At 40.2% G+C, this 20,831-nt stretch overlaps 2 protein-coding genes across 6 annotated transcripts in view; one reads left to right on the plus strand and one right to left on the minus strand.

The window, feature by feature from the left end:
- Nucleotides 1–7,693, plus strand: part of LOC116359893 (uncharacterized) — an 8,757-nt gene extending 1,064 nt beyond the window's left edge. For 2 of the 5 annotated variants that reach the window (XR_004206795.1, XR_004206796.1), the window contains exons 2-9: nucleotides 1–32; nucleotides 335–646; nucleotides 2,295–2,378; nucleotides 2,492–2,596; nucleotides 2,852–2,995; nucleotides 3,073–3,128; nucleotides 5,633–5,716; nucleotides 5,949–7,693. The exon at nucleotides 1–32 is cut by the window's left edge. Coding sequence is in view for 2 of the 5 variants with exons in the window: in XM_031813811.1 (XP_031669671.1) it covers nucleotides 1–32; nucleotides 335–646; nucleotides 2,492–2,596; nucleotides 2,852–2,995; nucleotides 3,073–3,128; nucleotides 5,633–5,716; nucleotides 5,949–6,071 (856 nt within the window). In the remaining 3 variants the exon portion in view is untranslated. Of the gene's footprint in view, nucleotides 33–334; nucleotides 647–2,294; nucleotides 2,597–2,851; nucleotides 2,996–3,072; nucleotides 3,129–5,632; nucleotides 5,717–5,948 lie in introns of all 5 variants that reach the window. The other 3 variants (XR_004206794.1, XM_031813811.1, XM_031813812.1) reach the window with 3 other exon arrangements.
- A 5,961-nt stretch (nucleotides 7,694–13,654) lies between these two features.
- On the minus strand, nucleotides 13,655–18,072 carry LOC116359895 (metalloproteinase inhibitor 2-like). Its single transcript, XM_031813821.1, has 5 exons — nucleotides 17,780–18,072; nucleotides 16,511–16,581; nucleotides 15,816–15,918; nucleotides 14,084–14,205; nucleotides 13,655–13,927 (listed from the first exon to the last, which is right to left on the minus strand). Exons 1-5 carry the CDS (start codon nucleotides 17,907–17,909, stop codon nucleotides 13,799–13,801), a joined length of 555 nt encoding a protein of 184 aa, XP_031669681.1. The 5' UTR covers nucleotides 17,910–18,072; the 3' UTR covers nucleotides 13,655–13,798.
- Nucleotides 18,073–20,831: the final 2,759 nt, after the last annotated feature.

Genomic DNA, 20,831 nt, shown 5'->3' on the forward strand with positions numbered 1-20,831 from the left:
AAAATACAGCGACGTCGAACTCACTGTTGAAGGTAAGAGATGCAGCTAATATCAAGCTTACATCGCTGTGTATATAGAAAGTCAAACAGGAAACACACTTGAATAAAGCTATCTATACACAATTAATGATATGGCCCATCTTAAAACATATCAGCCATTTCAAGGTATAAGACAGGGAGCAGTAGTATTTTTTGTAATGTTTGTTATGTATTGTTGGTAATGTTTGTTGTAATTGATTGTTGATAAGTGTTTATGGTAGTAATTGTAGAGATCTATGATTTTCTGTAATCAGAAAAAGAAGTATCCAATAACACATTGCTTTGTGTTTCAACAGGCTGCACTCTGTCAGAACCTCGATCAAGGGTGGTCAATGGATCCCCAGGCCAGTCTGTTCTCCTGCCCTGCTCCTGTAGTAAAACCCAGGCTAAACCTCCCAGCTTCACATGGACTAAACTCAGAGGTCAACATTCACCTGAGATAATATCACCCCGGAGTGATCTGTACAGAGGCAGAGTGGAGAGGTTTAATAGCACCTCTCCTGGGAACCTCTCTGTCCTCCTCTCACACGTCACCGAGGACGATCAGGGGTGGTACAGGTGCCAAATCAGCCGTGAAAAATACAGAGACGTCGAACTCACTGTTGAAGGTAAGAGATGCAGCTAATATCAAGCTTACATTGCTGTGTATATAGAAAGTCAAACAGGAAACTTAAAATGCAAAAATTGATACAAAATGAATGATATGGTTAGGTGTGTATGGTAGTAGTTGTAGAGATCTACCATTTTCTGTAATTAGAAAAATATGTGTAGATATTGTAACAGCATACTGTAAATATTGTAACAGCATATTGTAAATATTGTAACATCATACTGTAGATATTGTAACAGCATACTGTAGATATTGTAACAGCATACTGTAGATATTGTAACAGCATACTGTAAATATTGTAACATCATACTGTAGATATTGTAACAGCATACTGTAAATATTGTAACAGCATACTGTGATATTGTAACAGCATACTGTGATATTGTAACAGCATACTGTAGATATTGTAATAGCATACTGTAAATATTGTAACAGCATACGGTAGATATTGTAACAGCATACTGTAGATATTGTAACAGCATACTGTAAATATTGTAACAGCATACTGTAGATATTGTAACAGCATACTGTAAATATTGTAACAGCATACTGTAAATATTGTAACAGCATACTGTGATATTGTAACAGCATACTGTGATATTGTAACAGCATACTGTAGATATTGTAATAGCATACTGTAAATATTGTAACAGCATACGGTAGATATTGTAACAGCATACTGTAGATATTGTAACAGCATACTGTAAATATTGTAACAGCATACTGTAGATATTGTAACAGCATACGGTAGATATTGTAACAGCATACTGTAGATATTGTAACAGCATACTGTAAATATTGTAACAGCATACTGTAGATATTGTAACAGCATACTGTAAATATTGTAACAGCATACGGTAGATATTGTAACAGCATACTGTAGATATTGTAACAGCATACTGTAGATATTGTAATAGCATACTGTAAATATTGTAACAGCATACGGTAGATATTGTAACAGCATACTGTAGATATTGTAACAGCATACTGTAAATATTGTAACATCATAATGTAGATATTGTAACAGCATACTGTAGATATTGTAACAGCATACTGTAGATATTGTAACAGCATACTGTAGATATTGTAACAGCATACTGTAAATATTGTAACATCATACTGTAGATATTGTAACAGCATACTGTAGATATTGTAACAGCATACTGTAAATATTGTAACAGCATACAGTAGATATTGTAACAGCATACTGTAGATATTGTAACAGCATACAGTAGATATTGTAACAGCATACTGTAGATATTGTAACAGCATACTGTAAATATTGTAACATCATACTGTAGATATTGTAACAGCATACTGTGATATTGTAACAGCATACAGTAGATATTGTAACAGCATACAGTAGATATTGTAACAGCATACTGTAGATATTGTAACAGCATACTGTAAATATTGTAACATCATACTGTAGATATTGTAACAGCATACTGTGATATTGTAACAGCATACAGTAGATATTGTAACAGCATACAGTAGATATTGTAACAGCATACTGTAGATATTGTAACAGCATACTGTAAATATTGTAACATCATACTGTAGATATTGTAACAGCATACTGTAAATATTGTAACAGCATACAGTAGATATTGTAACAGCAACATTTTTTTTTTTAAATCCTCTAGATATTGTAACAACATACTGTAAAACGAGGGCCCTACCAGGCCAACAGCACTGCAGTATGTAGATTACCCAACCTGACAGACTAAGTTGAGTGAAATTGATAACACACTTCACCAAATGTTCTACTCATTAGACTTAGGTACATAATATAGTTTTGTAATGTGCCTTTGCTCTGGCTAATGTTCCTCTTGTCTGTTAGGGAAATACCATCCCCTCACAACCACTACCACCAAACATCCACCATTAACTCAACCAAATGGACTAGACATTACAACATTCCTAATACCAACAACGTCACCTAAAGGTCAGTGAATGTTTGTCATGAAATTCTTCTCCATAAAAATAATATTAAAATGAAATCATTTAAAGGTATGTTTCTGTTTATATAACCCATATTCCCATCAAAGGGCCAGTACATTTACAGAACTTTGAACAAAAATCAGTAGTCAAGCTGACCCCATAACCTCTTGTATTGGACTGTAATGGAAGAGTTCTCTTTTGCAAACAGCCAAACTATCTGTTACACTGTAGATTGACAGAACACTGTCATGTCCTTTAGGGGCAGACACAGTGGGGACTTCAGAAGAAGATCCATCTGCTTCCCTTCAACAATACAATACAATCCAATACACCTTGTTGGCTGTTCTACCAGTCATACTGATCATCACTGGAGTGGCTTGGTACATATACAAGAGAAACAAAGGTACAGTATGTATTCCATAATTGCAACCACTCAGAAAAGCAATGACTTCAGTATTAAACTCTGTTTTTAATCCCCAGGAAAGAAAAACGCAGGAGAGAAAAGTAGTGGGAGCAAAACAGAAGGAGAGAAAAAGGTAAATGAATCATTTCGAAGCTCTATCACATTGAGAGTGATGGGAAAGGAAGATAGATAGAACAATCAATCAATCAATCAAATGTATTTATAAAGCCCTTCTTACATCAGCTGATGTCACAAAGTGCTGTACAGAAACCCAGCCTAAAACCACAAACAGCAAGCAATGCAGGTGTAGAAGCACGGTGGCTAGGAAAAACTCACTAGAAAGGCCAGAACCTAGGAAGAAACCTAGAGAGGAACCAGGCTATGAGGGGTGGCCAGTCCTCTTAAGGCTGTGCCAGGTGGAGATTATAACAGAACATGGCCAAGATGTTCAAATGTTCATAAATGACCAGCAGGGTCAAATAATAATACTCACAGTGGATGTTGAGGGTGCAACAGGTCAGCACCTCAGGAATAAATGTCAGTTCGCTTTTCATAGCGGACCATTCAGAGTATTTCTACCGCTCCTGCTGTCTCTAGAGAGTTGAAAACAGCAGGTCTGGGACAGGTAGCACGTCCGGTGAACAGGTCAGGGTTCCATAGCCGCAGGCAGAACAGTTGAAACTGGAGCAGCAGCACGGCCAGATAGACTGGGGACAGCAAGGAGTCATCACACCCCTGTAGTAGGGTTAGAGGCAGAGAATCCCAGTGGAAAGAGGGGAACCGGCCAGGCAGAGACAGCAAGGGCTGTTCGTTGCTCCAGAGCCTTTCCGTTCACCTTCCCACTCCTGGGCCAGACTACACTCAATCATATGACCCACTGAAGAGATGAGTCTTCAGTAAAGACTTAAAGGTTGAGACCGAGTTTGCGTCTCTCACATGGGTAGGCAGACCATTCCATAAAAATGGAGCTCTATAGGAGAAAGCCCTGCCTCCAGCTGTTTGCTTAGAAATTTTAGGAACAATTAGGAGGCCTGCGTCTTGTGACCGTAGCGTACGTGTAGGTATGTACGGCAGGACCAATTCAGAGAGGTAGGTAGGAGCTAGCCCATGTAATGCTTTGTAGGTTAGCAGTAAAACCTTGAAATCAGCCCTTGCCTTAACAGGAAGCCAGTGTAGAGAGGCTAGCACTAGAGTAATATGATCACATTTTTTGGTTCTAGTTAGTAGTCTAACCTAGAAGTGACAAAAGCATGGATTAATGTTTCTGCATCAAGTTTCTGATTTTTGCAATGTTACGTAGATCTGTCCTTGAAACAGTCTTGATATATTCGTCAAAAGAGAGATCAGGGACCAGAGTAACACCGAGGTCCTTCACAGTTTTAATTGAGACGACTGTACAACCATCAAGATTAATGGTCAGATTCATCAGAAGATCTCTTTGTTTCTTGGGACCTAGAAAAAGTATCTCTGTTTTGTCCGAGTTCAAAAGTACAAAATCTGCAGCTAACCACTTACTTATATCTGAAACACAGGCTTCCAGGGAGGGCAATTTTGGAGCTTCACCATGTTTCATTGAAATGTACAGCTGTGTGTCATCCACATAGCAGTGAAAGTTAACATTATATTTCTGAATGACATCACCAAGAGGTAAAATATATCGTGAAAACAATAGTGGTTTCTTACAGGGAACCTTTGAGGAACTCCGAAATTTACAGTTGATTTGTCAGAGGACAAACCATCCACAGAGACAAACTAATATCTTTCCGACAGATAAGCTCTAAACCAGGCCAGAACTTGTCCGTGTAGACCAATTTGGGTTTCCAATGTGGTGATCGATGGTATCAAAAGCAGCACTAAGGTCTAGGAGCACGAGGACAGATGCAGAGCCTCGGTCTGACGCCATTAAAAGGTCATTTACCACCTTCACAAGTTCAGTCTCAGTGCTATGATGGGGTCTAAAACCAGACTGAAGCGTTTCGTATACATTGTTTGTCTTCAGGAAGGCAGTAACAGCGCAACAGCCTTTTCAAAATCTTTTCAGAGGAATGGGAGATTCGATATAGACCGATAGTTTTTTATATTTTCTGGGTCAAGGTTCGGCTTTTTCAAGAGAGGCTTTATTACTGCCACTTTTCACATCCCACTTATCATTGTGGTATTATACGGTTAACAGGACAAGGTTACTGTAGGTGTGTCTTATTTTCTTTCTCCTGGGATGATTCCTCTGCAATGTGTTCCACGATTGCAGACAGAAACACTGGTTTAAGCGACAAGACAACAATACCGCTCAGTGCACCAGTAAGAGACAGTGTGTTTGTATGTGTCTTAAAGACTGTTACTGGATCAAGTCATGTCAAATTCAGTGGCCAAATTAAGGTCTCAAGAAAGATAACGTCTCGATCATTGTGCAATTCCTGTGCTGTGGAAGCCACTGTTTTGTCTAAAACAGGAGGCTGCTGAGAGGAAGACGGCTCATAATAACAGCTTGAATGAAGTGAATGGAATGGTATCAAACACATAGAAAACGGGTTCAATACCATTTCATTGATTCCATTCCAGCCATTACTATGAGCCCATCCTCCCCAATTAAGGTGCCACCAGCCGCCTGTGGTGTCTCATTGTATCTCTCCTCTCTAGGATGATCCCTCTGTAATGTATGATACGGTTCAAGAACCCAGAAACAACAACCAAGAGGAGACAACAACACCCCTCAGTGCTCCAGTAAGAGAAGTACTGTGTGTGTGTGTGTGTGTGTGTGTGTGTGTGTGTGTGTGTGTGTGTGTGTGTGTGTGTGTGTGTGTGTGTGTGTGTGTGTGTGAGAGAGAGTGAGCGTGAGAGAGAGAGAGTGTGTGTTTGTTAGTATAAACATTATCTATAGTGTAAATGAGTGTAAATCTGTGCATCCCTAGATGTCAGCAGCAGTGCCTGTGTCTCTTACTGTCCCTCTCTACAGGAGGATCCCTCAGTGACATACTCCACCATCGTCTACATGAAAGGAAAAAGGAACGCAGCAGTGAGTCTGGAGAGCGGTGGAAATACAGAGTATGCCACTATCAAGACAGGCACGTTCTCCTAGAGCCACTGTACTGTATGGCCTACTGTCATCTCACAGCCTTTTCCTGCAGAGTGATCTCATATTGGGCCCAGTATCAAGAGGTTTGATCTGGCACACATGACTACAAATATATTTCACTCTCTACTAAGACATGTTAAGTGGTTATCACAGGAAATCAGATGTTAACCTACAACCAAAATAATAAAGTCCCAGAGATATAGGCAAGATGATTGGTGAAGCAATAAGATACCATTTTTGTGTAGCTGAGACAACCAAAGCACCTTATATGGCTTAAAGTTCAGCTAGTTCTCTTTTTATATCGTTGTTGTGCATTTATTTTTAAATATGTGAACTTTTTGAAATAGAGACGGATGCTTTCAGACATGTTTGAGAAAAAGGAAAATGTGGTTTGATGTGTCAAAGCAAAAAAACACATTTCACAATCAGTTTTGCAAGAGGTTGCTTGGGTGGCTATCATCCATCTTAATTTTGTAAGGGGTGCGTGACTGGCTGCAGGGAAGTCAGGCGCAGGAGAGCAGAACTGGGTAAAACCCGAAGCAGTTTAATATGAAGAAAAAAAACAACGGCACCCAGAACAACAAAATCTGGGTACAAAATAACCCGTTGTGAACCAGTCAGAGTGCACAAACACTTTACAATAAACAATTTCACACACAGACATGGGGGGAACAGAGGGTTGTATACACGACAAGTAATGAGGGAATGTAAACAGGTGTGTGGAAAAACAAGACAAAACAAATGGAAAATGAAAGGTGGATCGGCGATGGCTAGAAGACCGGTGACGTCGACCGCCGAACGCCGCCCGAACAAGGTGAGGAACCGACTTCGGCGGAAGTCGTGACAATGTATATACTGTACTTCTTATTTTTCTGCCAAGAAGCTGGTACACGCTGAGCATTTCATCATTCTCGAAGTTGACAAAAAAAATGTAAAGGATAACACATGTTTTTAGTCAGAATTTGTCACAGAAAACAACCTCTACCTAATGTCAGAATTTTGTCACAGACAACAATCTTTGTGAAAACAACCTCAAACTTTTGTCAAATTCTGTTAGTTAGCTACAGTATTTCCTCTTTCGTGTAATGGACAAATCACACATTGTTGTCTTTCTGAACAGGGAAAGCAGTCTAACAATGTCATCAACTGAAGCATTCACTTTTGGAGTGCACAACTAACAAGGAATTACATGTTTTAGTGTGTTGTTTCCAGGTCTTCCAATCATGACTGTAAATACACTGAACAAAAATATATACGCAACATCTAAAGTGTTGATCCTACAGTATGTTTCATGAGCTGAAATAAAAGATCACAGAAATGTTCCATACGCACAAAAAGCTTATTTCTCTCCCAGGCCCACCCATGCCTGTACCCCTGCCCAGTCATGTGAAATCCATAGATTAGGGCCTAATTTATTTATTTAAATTGACTGATTTCCCTTTATGAACTGTAACTCAGTAAAATCTTTGAAATTGTTGCATGTTGCATTTATATTTTTGCTCAGCATACATATGAGAACACAGAGATCCGGACCTCTGTAATTTTATCTAATTTGACAAATAAATTAATAACGCAAATGTATATTTTGTACACAATAAAGAGAATAAATGATGGGTCAACATCTACATATTGCTTCCAGTGTTGATCAAAACTCACTAGAGAAGTAGGCAAAACTAGAAACGCTGCTTGGCTGCTGACAGTGTGTTTGCAAGGTGCTGGACAAAAGGCCATTTTAAAACCCTTCTCCTGCCATGTCTACAGACATCCCCAAACAAACAAAAACGCAGTGGTGGAAAAACTACTCAATTGTCATACTTGAGTAAAAGTAAAGATGCCTTAATAGAAAATGAGTCAAGTAAAAGTGAAAGTCACCCAGTAAAATACTACTTGAGTAAAACTCAAAGTGTAAGGTTTTAAATATACTTAAGTGTTAAAAGTAAATGTAATTGCTAATATATACTTAGTAATCAAAGTAAAAGTATAAAGAACTTCAAATTCCTTATATTAAGCAAACCAGATGGCATAATTGTATTACCTTATGGATAGCCAGGGGCACACCCCAACACTCAGACATAATTTACAACAAAGCGTCTGTGTTTAGTGAGTCCACCAGATCAGATGCAGTAGAGATGACCAGGGATGTTCTCTTGATAAGTGCGTGAATTGGACCATTTTCATGTCCTGCTAAGCACTCAAAATGTAACAAGTACTTTTGGGTATCAGGATAGATGTATGGAGTAAAAAGTACAGTATTTTCTTTAGGAATGTAGTGAAGTAAAAGATGTCCAAAATATAAATAGTAAAGTAAAGTACATATACCCCAAAAACCGACTTAAGTAGTATTTTAAAGTATTTTTACTTAAGTACTTTACACCACTGTAAAAACGGCTCTCGGGGAATGAGTGCACAACTGGTAAATAGTCGCTTATAGATATGTCAGTCAGTCAGGTGGCTATCTCTATTACAGTAACGTTGGGCTCTGGTTATTACTTAGCCAACTAGAGGGATGAAGTAAGAAGCCAACATTAAAACAAAGCATTCCTCAGCAGGAGAAACTATTGGCTACTAAATTCTCACAATAACTTTGCATTACAGTGATTAGGACAGACAGTGATGTGGTGCAATGAGCGGTGAGGTGGAGGCAGGCTGCAATGTATGCAGGAGGGAGCAGGAGACAGGGAGAGAGAGAGAGAAAGAGAGAGAGAGAGGAAGCAAACAGAGAGAGAGTTTAGTACAGTGGCCCCAAACTAAGCGTTGGGGCCCCACGTGGGATCCCCAGAGACAATCTGTAATAATCTTTAAAACTTTTTTACACTGTATGTTTCAATATGAACATCTGGACATGACCTATCTTCCCTATAGGTGTAACAATTGTCCTCTTCTTCTGAAGAGGAGTAAGAGATGTCGGACCAATATGCAGCGTGGTAAGTGTCCATTTTAATATAAAAACTGAACACTATAAAAATACAAAATAACAACATGAATGAACAAACGAAAATTGAAACAGTCCCGTATGGTACAAACACAGACACAGGAAACAATCACCCACAACTCAAAAGTGAAACCAGGCTACCTAAGTATGGTTCTCAATCAGGGACAACAATTGACAGCTGCCTCTGATTGAGAACCATACCAGGCCAAACACAGAAATCCCAAAACATAGAAAAAGGAACATAGACAACCCACCCAACTCACGAGTATAGACCATACTAAAACAAAAACATAACAGAACTAAGGTCAGAATGTGTTTTAATGTAGGCCTACTGACACGATCAAAAGACAAACAATACATTATTTTTTTTTTAATATGTTTATGTCTGTGGTTGTTTGTCTTATCCATGACCCACCTTTTTCACCACTACACCACTGATATTAATACAGAATCATAGATTGTAATAACTCATGTGAATGTGATAATACGATCATCTGTGTGCTACATTGATGTCTGTTTGTGCAGAGCTTAATTAATGCTTAGGAATAAAAATGTGAATGTTATGTCATTTGAGAAAAGAGATACAGTGCATTCAGAAAGTATTCAGACCCCTTGACTTTTTCCACATTTTGTTACGGAACAGCCTAAAATGGATTAAATTAACAACAATCCTCATCTACACACAATACCCCATAATGACAAAGAAAAAACATTTTTTTGCACATTTTTGCATATTTATAAAAAATAAAAAACAGAAATACCTTATTTACATAAGTATTCAGACCAATTGCTATAAGACTTTGAGCTCAGGTGCATCCTGTTTCCATTGATCATCCCTGAGGTATTTCCAGAACTTGATTGGAGTCCACCTGAGGTATATCCAATTGATTGGACATGATTTAGAAAGGCACACACCTGTCTATATAAGGGCCCACAGTTAGGTATATGCAGTGTAATTGTGGAGCTTCCACCATTAACAAAAAGGGGTTATTTATAGAAATGAGTCATGCCTTTAGCACTGAGCAAGAGGCCTGTTTCAGTCAACCCTCCTACCAGTCCTAGACAATGGTGACATCATCTAGATGAATTCAGATGCCCCTTCATTAAAGCAGTTTATCATAGTGCACTGCTCTTTATTATGGGCGACAGGTCTGTCCTGTCGGTCCTGTTTGTCACGTAGGTTGACGCATTGCAATATTTTAATGTATTAATCCCTTTACGAAACCTCACTAAAAGCATTACTAACCTTTAGACATGAGTTACCACACCTGGGATAAGGGATGAGTAACTTTGGAAATTTCCTTCGGTCTTTACTCCGTTAGGTAAATATATTATGTTTTTGTGCCTTGTTGTAAAACTGTCTGCTGCATCTAGGGCAATTCAAAGTGTTGAGGACCTTATTACTGAATGTTTGTTTATGACTGCTTCTGTTCTGCTTGTATTTTGATGTGTAATTCAGGGCTCCTCTGTAAAAGAGACCAGTGAGGTTAAGTTGTCCCTACATGCCATATAGAACAAACTATATATGTAGATGTTTGACGGATCCTTTCTCTTCTTGTAATTGGCTAGATGTTCAAAGGTCCTAACCAGGATATCCACGTCATCTTCACTGGAGGCCCGTGTCGCGCGTTTCTGGAAATCAACAAGGAGTATCTCTTCACAAGTGCTAGTCAGCACTAGCAAAAACTGAAATTTCCGACTTCATAACTGATAGTACAGTGCATTCGGGAAAGTATTCCGACCCCCTTCAGTCACATGTTAAGTTACAGCCTTATTCTAGAATGGATTAAATACATTTTTCTTCAGTCTACACCCATAATGGCAAAGGTTTAGATTCTATTTGCCAATGTAATTAAAATCCCTTATTTATATAGGTATTCAGACCTTCTGCTATGAGGATCAAAATTGAGCTTGGGTGCATCCTGTCTTGGATCATTGTTCTGCAAATTTATTGGATTCACCCTCTGGTAAATTGATTTGGAAAGGCACCTAAGATCCCACAGTTGACTGCGCAATTAAATGAGCCATGAGGTTGGAATTGTCCGAGCTCAAAGGATTGAGGCACAGATGTGGGAAAGGTTCCCAAAAAATGTCTGCGGCCTCAATGGTCCCCAAGAGCACAACCTCCCTCACTGGAAGTCTGGAACCACCAAGATTCTTCAGAGCTGACCGCCTGGCCAAACTGCACAATTGGGGGAGAAGGACCTTGCTCAGGGAGGTGACCAAGACCCCGATGGTCACTGACAGAGCTCCTCTGTGCAGAAGGACAACCATCTCTGCAGCACTCCAATCAGTCCTTTATGGCAGAGTGGCCACTCAGTAAAAGGCAGATTATAGCCCACTGGAAGTTTACCTAAAGGCACCTGAAACCAACATTTATTTTTTTCCCTAAATGCCAAGTGTGACATCCGGAGGAATCCTGGCACAATATGTACAGTGTAGCGTGCTGTGGGAATGGGAGACTAGTCGGAATCTAGGGAAAGATGAACTGAGCAAAGTACAGAAAGATCCTTAATGAAATCCTGCTCAGGACCTCAGACTTGAGTGAAGGTTCACCTTCCAACAGGACAACGACCCTAAGCATACAGCCAAGACAAAGCGGGACAAGTTTCAATGTCCTTGAGTGGCCCAGCCATAGCCTGGACTTGAACCCGATCTAACATCTCTGGAGAAACCTGAAAATACCTCTGCAGCGACGCTCCCCGTCCAACCTGACAGAGCTTGAGAGGATCTGCAGGTTGAGGAAGGAATAAGAGTAAGGCTGTAACGTAACAAAATGTGGGAAAAGTCATAAAACTTCCCGAATGCAGTGTACATGTGCCGCGTTCAACCAGTTATCAAGTCAGAAGTTTCCTAATTCCGACTAGCACGTGAACGTGGCACTAGACAGTACTCTGATCTTGTATATATTATTTAGGGTTAGGAGACTGTCAGCCAGAAATAAAGTGTTGAGGTCCTTCACACACAAAATATTGGGAAATAAAAATCCTGAAAGATTGGAAGATGTGTACAATAGGTAAATGAGAAAGTTGTATGGATAAGGGAATTGTAAATATAAATGACAAATGTTTAAGATTTATTTTGCCTTATGATTGCTCGAGACCAATTTGAAACCAGTAATAAGGCAGCAAACCGAAGCATATCACCTTCTCCAAAGTGAAGTTCATGAAATGTTGGCCTTTTAAAACCGCTACGGGATCATTGTCCCTCCCGCGGGACATTTGAGCTAGCGTAGGCTAATGTGATTAGCATGAGGTTATAAGTAACGAACATTTCCCAGGACAGACATATCTGATATTGGCAGAAAGCTTAAATTATTGTTAATCTAACTGCACTGTCCAATTTACAGTAGCTATTACAGCAAAATAATACCAGACTCCAACTTTGACTACACGACAGATGTAGGCCTGATTACAAACAGCGACGAGGCAGCCTACAATGCAAGCATGGGGCGATGGAGGCAGCGGGGCCACGGGTGGTCTTTTCCAACTCCCGAGTACCCCAAACATTACACATTTTAATCCTGGACAAGCAAACCCGATTCAACTTATCAAGCCGTCAATGAGCTTATTGTCCATTGATACATCTAGAATTTGTACTGTTGGGGGTCCTCCAGGACCAGGAACACTGGCCTAGTGGTTAGTGTGGCCAGTAACCCAAAGGTCACTGGTTGGAATAACTGAGCAGTCTGTGTGCCCTTGTACATGGCACTTACCTCCAATATGCTCCAAGGACAAGCATACTAATATAACTGACCTCAACACATTTCACTGCACCCAGCTGGTGAAAATTAAACATGTTTGTGGGGAAAAGCTGAACTTTGTTACAATCAGGAGAAATCAAAATTGCCCACCACTCTGGGACATGTGACACCTCTGTGACCAATCAGATTCACGGAAATCAAAGGTCGGGGATGGCGCACGGAACGTCTATAGGAACAGAAAACAACCCTTTCCAGATAGACAACTGAACTCTTTACAGAAATATAACAGCCTAGAATGGGGGTTTATAACCTACAGCTGCATATGCCAACACGGCATGTCCTACACACAGCATACCTTGCAATACCATCTTATCAAATAAAGCTGGCCAGAATGTATACAGTGTTTGACTTCTAAACCAGGTTAGTTCAAATGTTAGCAGATGCCCAATACCATGGTGGGTACACTTGTGGTTTATATATAAACTTTACCATTCTTATGAGAAGTAATGTCCTATTTGTTCCACATCGACCAATTACTGCTCTTTAGAAGGCTTTCAAACCGCTCGCTGGTCTGAGGGTCTGCTAAATGACTGAAAAACTATTCATCCCACTAAATATTACAGAACAAGTCAGTTGTTTAATGGTCATCATTACATAGCTAAAGCCCTGGTTTAGACCCAAACTACTAAAGGGCCACAATCAGTAGACAAATGTAGAATGTTCCAGATAGAAATGCCATTAGAGCCGACATGATTCCTTTCATGTCAGAGAAGACAATTTGTTCTTCATGTATAGAACATATCTGAACATTCTACATGACGCCCTGCTTGATGCTTCAGGAATACTGTTCCATTTACAAATAACCATTTCGGACAACACTGATCACGATTTGGGGTTTTGATAACAGCTTTGGTTCCAGTTAAATTAAATCCATTTAAAAAATGGCACACATTAACAATGCTATATTTGTTTTGTTTATTTTACAAGAAGTGACCAGTAAGACATGTTGGTTCATTTAAAACCACACACAGCTTTGTCATCTGGAGTCAGTAAGCGGATGGCCTGTAGAGTATAGGAGTCCCCAATATCTAGGAACTACTGCCAAGCACAAGAACCATTACTCTTGATACAGGCAAGGTTTCGGCCATTGTTTGTCCCCCAGTCCATCCACAGGCATGCATCTGTGGTGCTGATCGGACAGGGGAGCGAAGTGCAGTGGATGATCTGTGGAGCAGAGAGAGACCAATATCACCGTTTATTATACCAATACTCTAGCGCATGTGTTTTGCCAATGTGACCAGAGTAATATACTCCCTTTTAGTAAATGTGCGGTGTAAATATTGGTGTACAGTAATATGACTAATTCCCCATCACACACACCTTGCAATCACAGCCGCTTTGGTAGCGGCGAGTCAAGCTTTTCTTTTGTGCAGCACTCAAGTCATCCCAGGGCAGATTATAGCCACACAGTGTTACATACATCCTTCCAGTCTCCAGCTTGCCTACAGACAGAGGAGATGTTCAGTCAATGTACCATGGGGAAAGTGCCCCACGGTTTCATAACTGTGACCTTAATTGCCTACAGTCTGTAAGCTGTTAGTGTCTTAACAACCGTTCCACAGGTGCACGTTCATTAATTGTTTACGGTTCATTGAACAAGCATGGGAAACAGTGTAAACCCTTTACAAAGATCGTAAAAATCCAAATAACTTCAGAATTATCTTTGAAAGACAGGGTCCTGAAAAAGGGACGTTTCTTTTTTTGCTGAGTTTAGTGTTGGTCCCATGTTTCAACGGCCGAAATAAGAGATGAGAAATAAGCTCTCTTGTGAAATTTCTGCCAAGATGTGCACAGATTTGTTTACATCCATGTTAGTGAGCATTTCCGCTTCCAAGATAATCCATCCACTTCACAGGCGTGGCATATCAAGAAGCTGATTAAACAGAATCATTACACATGTGCACCTTGTGCTGGGGACAATAAAAGGCCACTAAAATGTGCTGTTGTCACAGTGCCACAAATGGCTCAAGTTAAGCTAGCATGCAATTGGCATGCTGACTGCAGGGAAGTCCACAGACCTGTTGCCAGAGAATTTAATGTTAATTTCTCTACCATAAGCCACCTGTTTTAAAGGAATTTGCCCTTCATCCGCCACTATCACCTCATGTTGAGGCATTATAATGCATGGCCCCATGTCGCAACGATCTCCCCATAATTCCTGGAAGCTGATAATTTCCAACTTCTTCTAAGGGCCTGCATACTCACACATGTCACGCATTGAGCATATTTGGGATGCACTGGTTCGAAGTCTCAGCCAATATCCAGCAACGTCGAGCTGAACATGCCACAAGCAACAGCCTAAATTACACATAGGTGATGTGTTGAGCTGCATGAGGCAAATGTTGGTCACACCAGATACTGGTTCTGATCCATTATACCGTACCGTATCTGCGACCAACAGTTTCAAATCTGTATTCCCAGTTATGTGAAATACATAGATTAGGGCCTAATAAATATATTTAAATGAACTGATTTCCTTATATGAACTGTAACAAGGTTAATTTTAGAAGCGGTCGCATTGATATTTATGTTCAGTAGATTAATGAAAAGCTAAGACTCATGAACATGTAACATGTTATTCTATATGATGTGCACAAGGTATGAGACATTAGAAGGTAAGGGGTTCTTCTAAAGAGAAGATAAACATTTATGAGTGCTGCAAGTAGCCTAGTGGTTAAAGCGTTGGACTAGTAACAAAGGTTCGAATCCCCGAGCTGATAAGGTAAATCTGTCGTTCTTCCCTTGAACAAGGGGCAGTCATTAAAAATAATGGGTTCTTAACTGACTTTCCTAGTTAAAGTTACAAGTAATATCAAGCTTTGGCAGACCTCATGTTAACATTTGCCAATGAAACTCATTAAGTCCACATCAAATTGTTTTGTGGTTTACTTGTAGCCCTGGTTGTCCTGAAAATAAGAGTGCTAAAACACTTGAGGCGAAATCTAAGGGCTGGACATGCAGATAAATGGAAAGCTGATTTGTGCTGGAGTCTGAGGACAGAGGGTTAACCAGTGTCGGCAACAGAACGTGGGTAACATAGTGAGAACCTCACCTGTGAAGAGATACTCCTTGTTGAGGTCCAGAGTCACACCGCATGCAGCTGGGGATGGTGCAGTGAAGACGGCGTGGATAACCTGGTCTGGGCATTTGAACATCTAGCCAATCACAAGGAGAACAGAGGATCTGTCAAACATCTACATATCATTTGGAACCTCACCGACTACAGCTCTCAGGCACTGTCAGTCTTCACCCTTTGATATTCACAGATCTGTAAGGTGCAAGCGATCATTTATTCCAGTTACCACACCCAGCCTCAAGGACAGATACATCATTACTAACCTTTAGTCATGAGCTAAGGCACAGTGGGAGTTGAAGTTAAATTACTTTATCAATTAAAATATAGAAATGCAGCAACCTGTGACATCAGAGGGCCAACTAACTATCTGTTAGAGAATGTAGTGATAGCTTTAATGAAGTGGCAGCTGAGTTCATATAGAGGATGTCAACAGACTTGGACCAACAGGAACGTCAACACTTTAGGGAGAGGCTTTTTATAGAAGTATACTAATTTCATATGGTGGAAGCTCCACAACGACACTGCTTATACCTATCCAGATCTGTAGACATTTAAGGGCTGGAGCCAAGGGGAAGAGAGAGAACTGGGCCCAGCTGTCAGACTGGGGTTCAAGGGGCTTCAATGTTTCAGTGCAGGAAGGAACAACCACTTAATAAAAAGGCTGATCATACCTTGATCTGTTGGATGTTATACTTGATGGCGTTAGACACCGTTTTCTTTCCAACCACCTTCGCCCTGATCACTAGAAGAGGGAGACATGGTTTAACTAACATTATTGAAATCTATTCTGGTACACTAGTCAGTCACACTGATGGTGTAAGGGTGATATGGAGCAGAGAGAACAGTGTAGAATGCTTTACAGACCCAATACCCAACAGTCTGTTCAGAATGTTTGTGCATAAGTTAATGGGTGTAACATTTTGGCTAGGTTAACATCAAAACAGATGACAGAGTCCATTTCCCTCCTGGTCCCACATTCCTAGTTCTGGTCTTCTGCTTTTAATTTGACACACCTGGTTTAAGCATGCCCTCTGTAGAGGATTGGTTCAGGTAGGAAGATGCAGTACAGTAGCTGCTGCTATAAGACTAGTCCATAGAACAGAACCAGGAGTCATTGGCACATGAACTCGACAAGGCGTCAAAAGCATTCCAGTGATGCTGGCCCATGTTGACTCCAATGCGTCCCACAATTGTGTCAAGTCGGCTGAATGTCCTTTTAGTGGTGGACCATTCTTGATACACAGGAAACTGTTCAGTGTGAAAAACCCAGCAGCGTTGCAGTTCTTTACACAAACAGCTGCGCCTGGCACATACTACCATTGCCCCATTTAACAGCATTTCAATCTTTGGTCTTACCCAGTCACCCCGAATGTCAGACAAGCCATGTCTCAATTGTCTCTAGGCTTAAACAGCCTTCTTTAACCTGTCCTTAATCTACACTGATTGAAGGGGATTTAACAAGTGACATCAATAAGGGATCATAGTTTACACCTGGCCAGTCCATGTCATGGAAAGAGCAGATGTCCTTAATGTTTTGTAAACACATCTCAAATAAAGTGTGTAGTGACACTTTATTCCTAAAGCAACGCAGGGCTCTCAACCCTGTTCCTGGAGAGCTGCAGTCCTGTAGGTTTTTGCGCCATCCCTAATCTAGCGCACCTGATTCTAATAATTGGCTGGTTGATAAATTGACTCAGGTTCGTAACAAATAGGTTTGGACTCAACATTTACAGGAGCGTAGCTCTCCAGGAACAAGGTTGATAGCCCATCTCACTGTCGCCTATTTTATATATAATTGTGTGATGTAAATAGGCTTAATGATAATGTCCTAATTATTTCTACTCCGACCACAGACAATACATCAAATGTTTGCATGCTGCGTATTAATAGTTCTCAACATGTGAAGGCTGAAAAGTAAAATGTTGCCAACATTGCTTTACCGATTTCTGCATCGCAAAAAGCCTTTTGGGGATGCGGAGGAGAGCATTTGCAAGCATCTGCGATGTCTTCGACCCGCCACAGGAACAGCACGAACAGAGTAATGAAACAACTGCTTACATACCGCGTCATTTGGAAACGAATTACGGTTACCCAAATATCACAAAAGTAGCCGAGTAAAGGTGTTTAGGCGTAAATTACAAAATAACGTATTTCCCTTCGGACTGTTCCCAGACCAACGGATAACTCTTAGAAGTATTTTCCCCGCAACGTAATCATCCGCTATTTATTGCAGGCTGTGAGCTCCTCCCCCAGTCAGAACCCAGCCTATGATAGGCTGAGCATTCTATTAATCCAGAACCGTAACCATTCAATTAAAAAGAATCCTCTGACTAATGGCTCAACCACAGGCTCAACATGCCCAGTTGCCATAAATTGACGATGAAACTGAAAGATCCGTTTTGGGGGGGCATTCTACACTGTTGTCTCTTTGTACATCTCAGTGCTAGAGGTGTCACTACAGACCCTGGTTCGATTCCAGGCTGTATCACAAACTGGCCGTGATTGGGAGTTCCATAGGGTGGCACACAATTGGACCGGGGTTTGGACGGGGTATGCCGTCATTGTAAATAAACATTTGTTCTTAACTGATTTGTGTAGTTAAATAAAGGTTCAATATAAAATATGCTAAACCTAATGGAATTCCTTAAAGATTTGTTTTCAGTAAAAAAATATTTAAAAAACACCTGGGGAAATTTTAGAGCAGGCTCAACTTGCCCAACTGCTCAGTTCACTTGCCCCTGTCATCCCATATATGAGATGAAAATGGCAGCCGGTTTTGACTGACAGCCATTATAAACTTGAGCACCACAAGAGACAAGAAAATAACACCATCCCTCCAGCTAATTGGGCTACTTTGCACATCTGTTGTTGTTTGAGTGAGGGAAATGCATTAAATGAGTCGATGTGTTATGAAAGATACGACATTAAGGATTATAATAAATTCCACTTTGATGTCATACAAGCTAACCACACACATTTCTGTGTTTGAAAACTCATGTTAATGATCTCTATTTTTATATCCTCAGTTACAAGGATGACATACGTTATAGCCTGGGTTGTCTTGAACAGAATGAGCCTACCTGCATCATATTGTGAAGAAAAATTGCCGCGGAACATACATTTGAATGCACTCATGACATCATTCTATGCGCACCAAAATTAGAATCTGTTTGTTTGAAGTGCCTTTTGAAAGCCTCCCAGCAAGCACATTTGGTTCCTTGGAAGTTGTGGGAATGCAGGTTTTTGGTTTCCCATTGGTTCTGGGAACAAAGCCCTCAGTTTCCTAACTGGTAAAACATATTGTTTTTTAAACATTCTGAGAACTGAAGTGTGAACTTCATCTGTTCCGGGAACATTTATTTTTAGGTTGCAGGGAGGTTCTGAGACTGTTTTACTATGGTTCCCTGAAAGTTTTCCTGGGTAGTTGTATTAATGTTCTATTAACAGAAATTATAGGTTATTTGAAGATAATTCAATAACATTCTGAGAACATGTTTCACATAAGACTTTTAATAATACTGCTAGCTTAGTTTGGGTTGACTGTTTCCAACTCTAAGTACAGACAGGACACATGGAAATTAATTTGCTTTGGCATTCATTTTTTGTTGTGGAGTCTTCTGTTCTCTATCCATGGAAACTGTCCCACCAGGATGGAGCTAGCATGCTAAGTCATACGAAGCTGTTAATGTGAGTCTATTCAAACACACCCATTTCAAAGGAAACAAGCACTCATTAAGATCAGGTGTGGACAATTACTGGGCGCAGCTAACAAACCTGAGTTAAAGAGTAAAAATGTGCTTAACAAGTCAGATAATCAGTTGCGTGGACTCACTTTGTGTGCAAAAATAGTGTTTAACATGAATTTTGAATGACTACCTCATCTCTCTACCCCTCACATACAATTATGTGTAAGTTCCCACAGTCGAAAAGTGAATTTCAAACACAGATTCAACCACAAAGACCAGGGAGTAATTCCAATGAATCGCAAAGAAGGGCACCTATTGGTAGATGGGAGAAAAAGCAGACATTGAATATCCCTTTGAGCATGGTGTAGTTATTAAATATACATTGGGTGGCGTATCAATACACCCAGTCACTACAAAGATACAGGCATCCTTCCTAACTCAGTTGGCGGAGAGGAAGAAAACCGCTAAGGGATTTCACCATGAGGCCAGTGGGGACATTTAAACAGTAATAAAGTTTGTGTTAGGAGTGATAGGAGAACTGCAGATGGATTTACAACATTGTAGTTACTCCACAATACTAACCTAATTGACAGAGTGAAAAGAAGGAACCCTGTATAGAATAAAAATATTTCAAAACATGCATCCCGTTTGCAATAAGGGACTAAAATAATACTGCTAAAAGCATGGCAAAGCAATTCACTTTTTGTTCTGAATACAAAGTGTTATGTTAGGGGCAAATCCAATACAACACATTACTGAGTGCCACTTCACAAATTTTCAAGCATAGTGGTGTCTGCATCATGTTATGGGTATGCTTGTCATCGTTAAGAACTGAGGAGTTTTTGGGATAAAAAATAAACCAAATTTAGCTAAGAGCAGGAGAAATCCTAAAAATAAACCTTGTCCAGTCCGCTTTCCACCAGACACTGGGAGATGAATTCGCCTTTCAGGAGGACAGTAGCCTAAAACACAAGGCCAAATCTACACTGGAGTTTCTTACCAAGAAGTCGGTGCATGTTCCTGATTGGCTGAGTTACATCTTTGACTTAAATCTGCTAGAAAATCTGCTAGAAAACTTGAAAATGGTCTAGCAATGATCAACAACAAATTTGACAGAGCTTGAATAATTTTGAAAAGAATAATAGGTAAATGATGTACAATCCAGGTGTGGAAAGCTCTTAAAGACTTAACGAAAGATACCCACAGCTTTAATCGTGGCCAAAGTTGCTTCTACAAAGTATTGACTCAGGGGTGTGAAAACGTATGTAAATTAGATATTTCTGTATTTAATTTTCAATAAATTTGC

Source organism: Oncorhynchus kisutch, unplaced genomic scaffold, assembly GCF_002021735.2.
Source record: "Oncorhynchus kisutch isolate 150728-3 unplaced genomic scaffold, Okis_V2 Okis06b-Okis10b_hom, whole genome shotgun sequence".
NCBI classification, from domain to species: domain Eukaryota; kingdom Metazoa; phylum Chordata; class Actinopteri; order Salmoniformes; family Salmonidae; genus Oncorhynchus; species Oncorhynchus kisutch.

Bases quoted from the DNA above. Each gene is read 5' to 3' on its own strand.
- LOC116359895 (XM_031813821.1), bottom strand. From the start codon at position 17,909: ATGACGCGGTATGTAAGCAGTTGTTTCATTACTCTGTTCGTGCTGTTC. The intron at 15,919-16,510 runs GTATGATCAGCC...GTGATTGGCTAG, and splicing joins ATAACATCCAACAGATCAAG to ATGTTCAAATGCCCAGACCA. The intron at 13,928-14,083 runs GTGTGTGTGATG...TCTGCTCCACAG, and splicing joins AAAGCGGCTGTGATTGCAAG to ATCATCCACTGCACTTCGCT.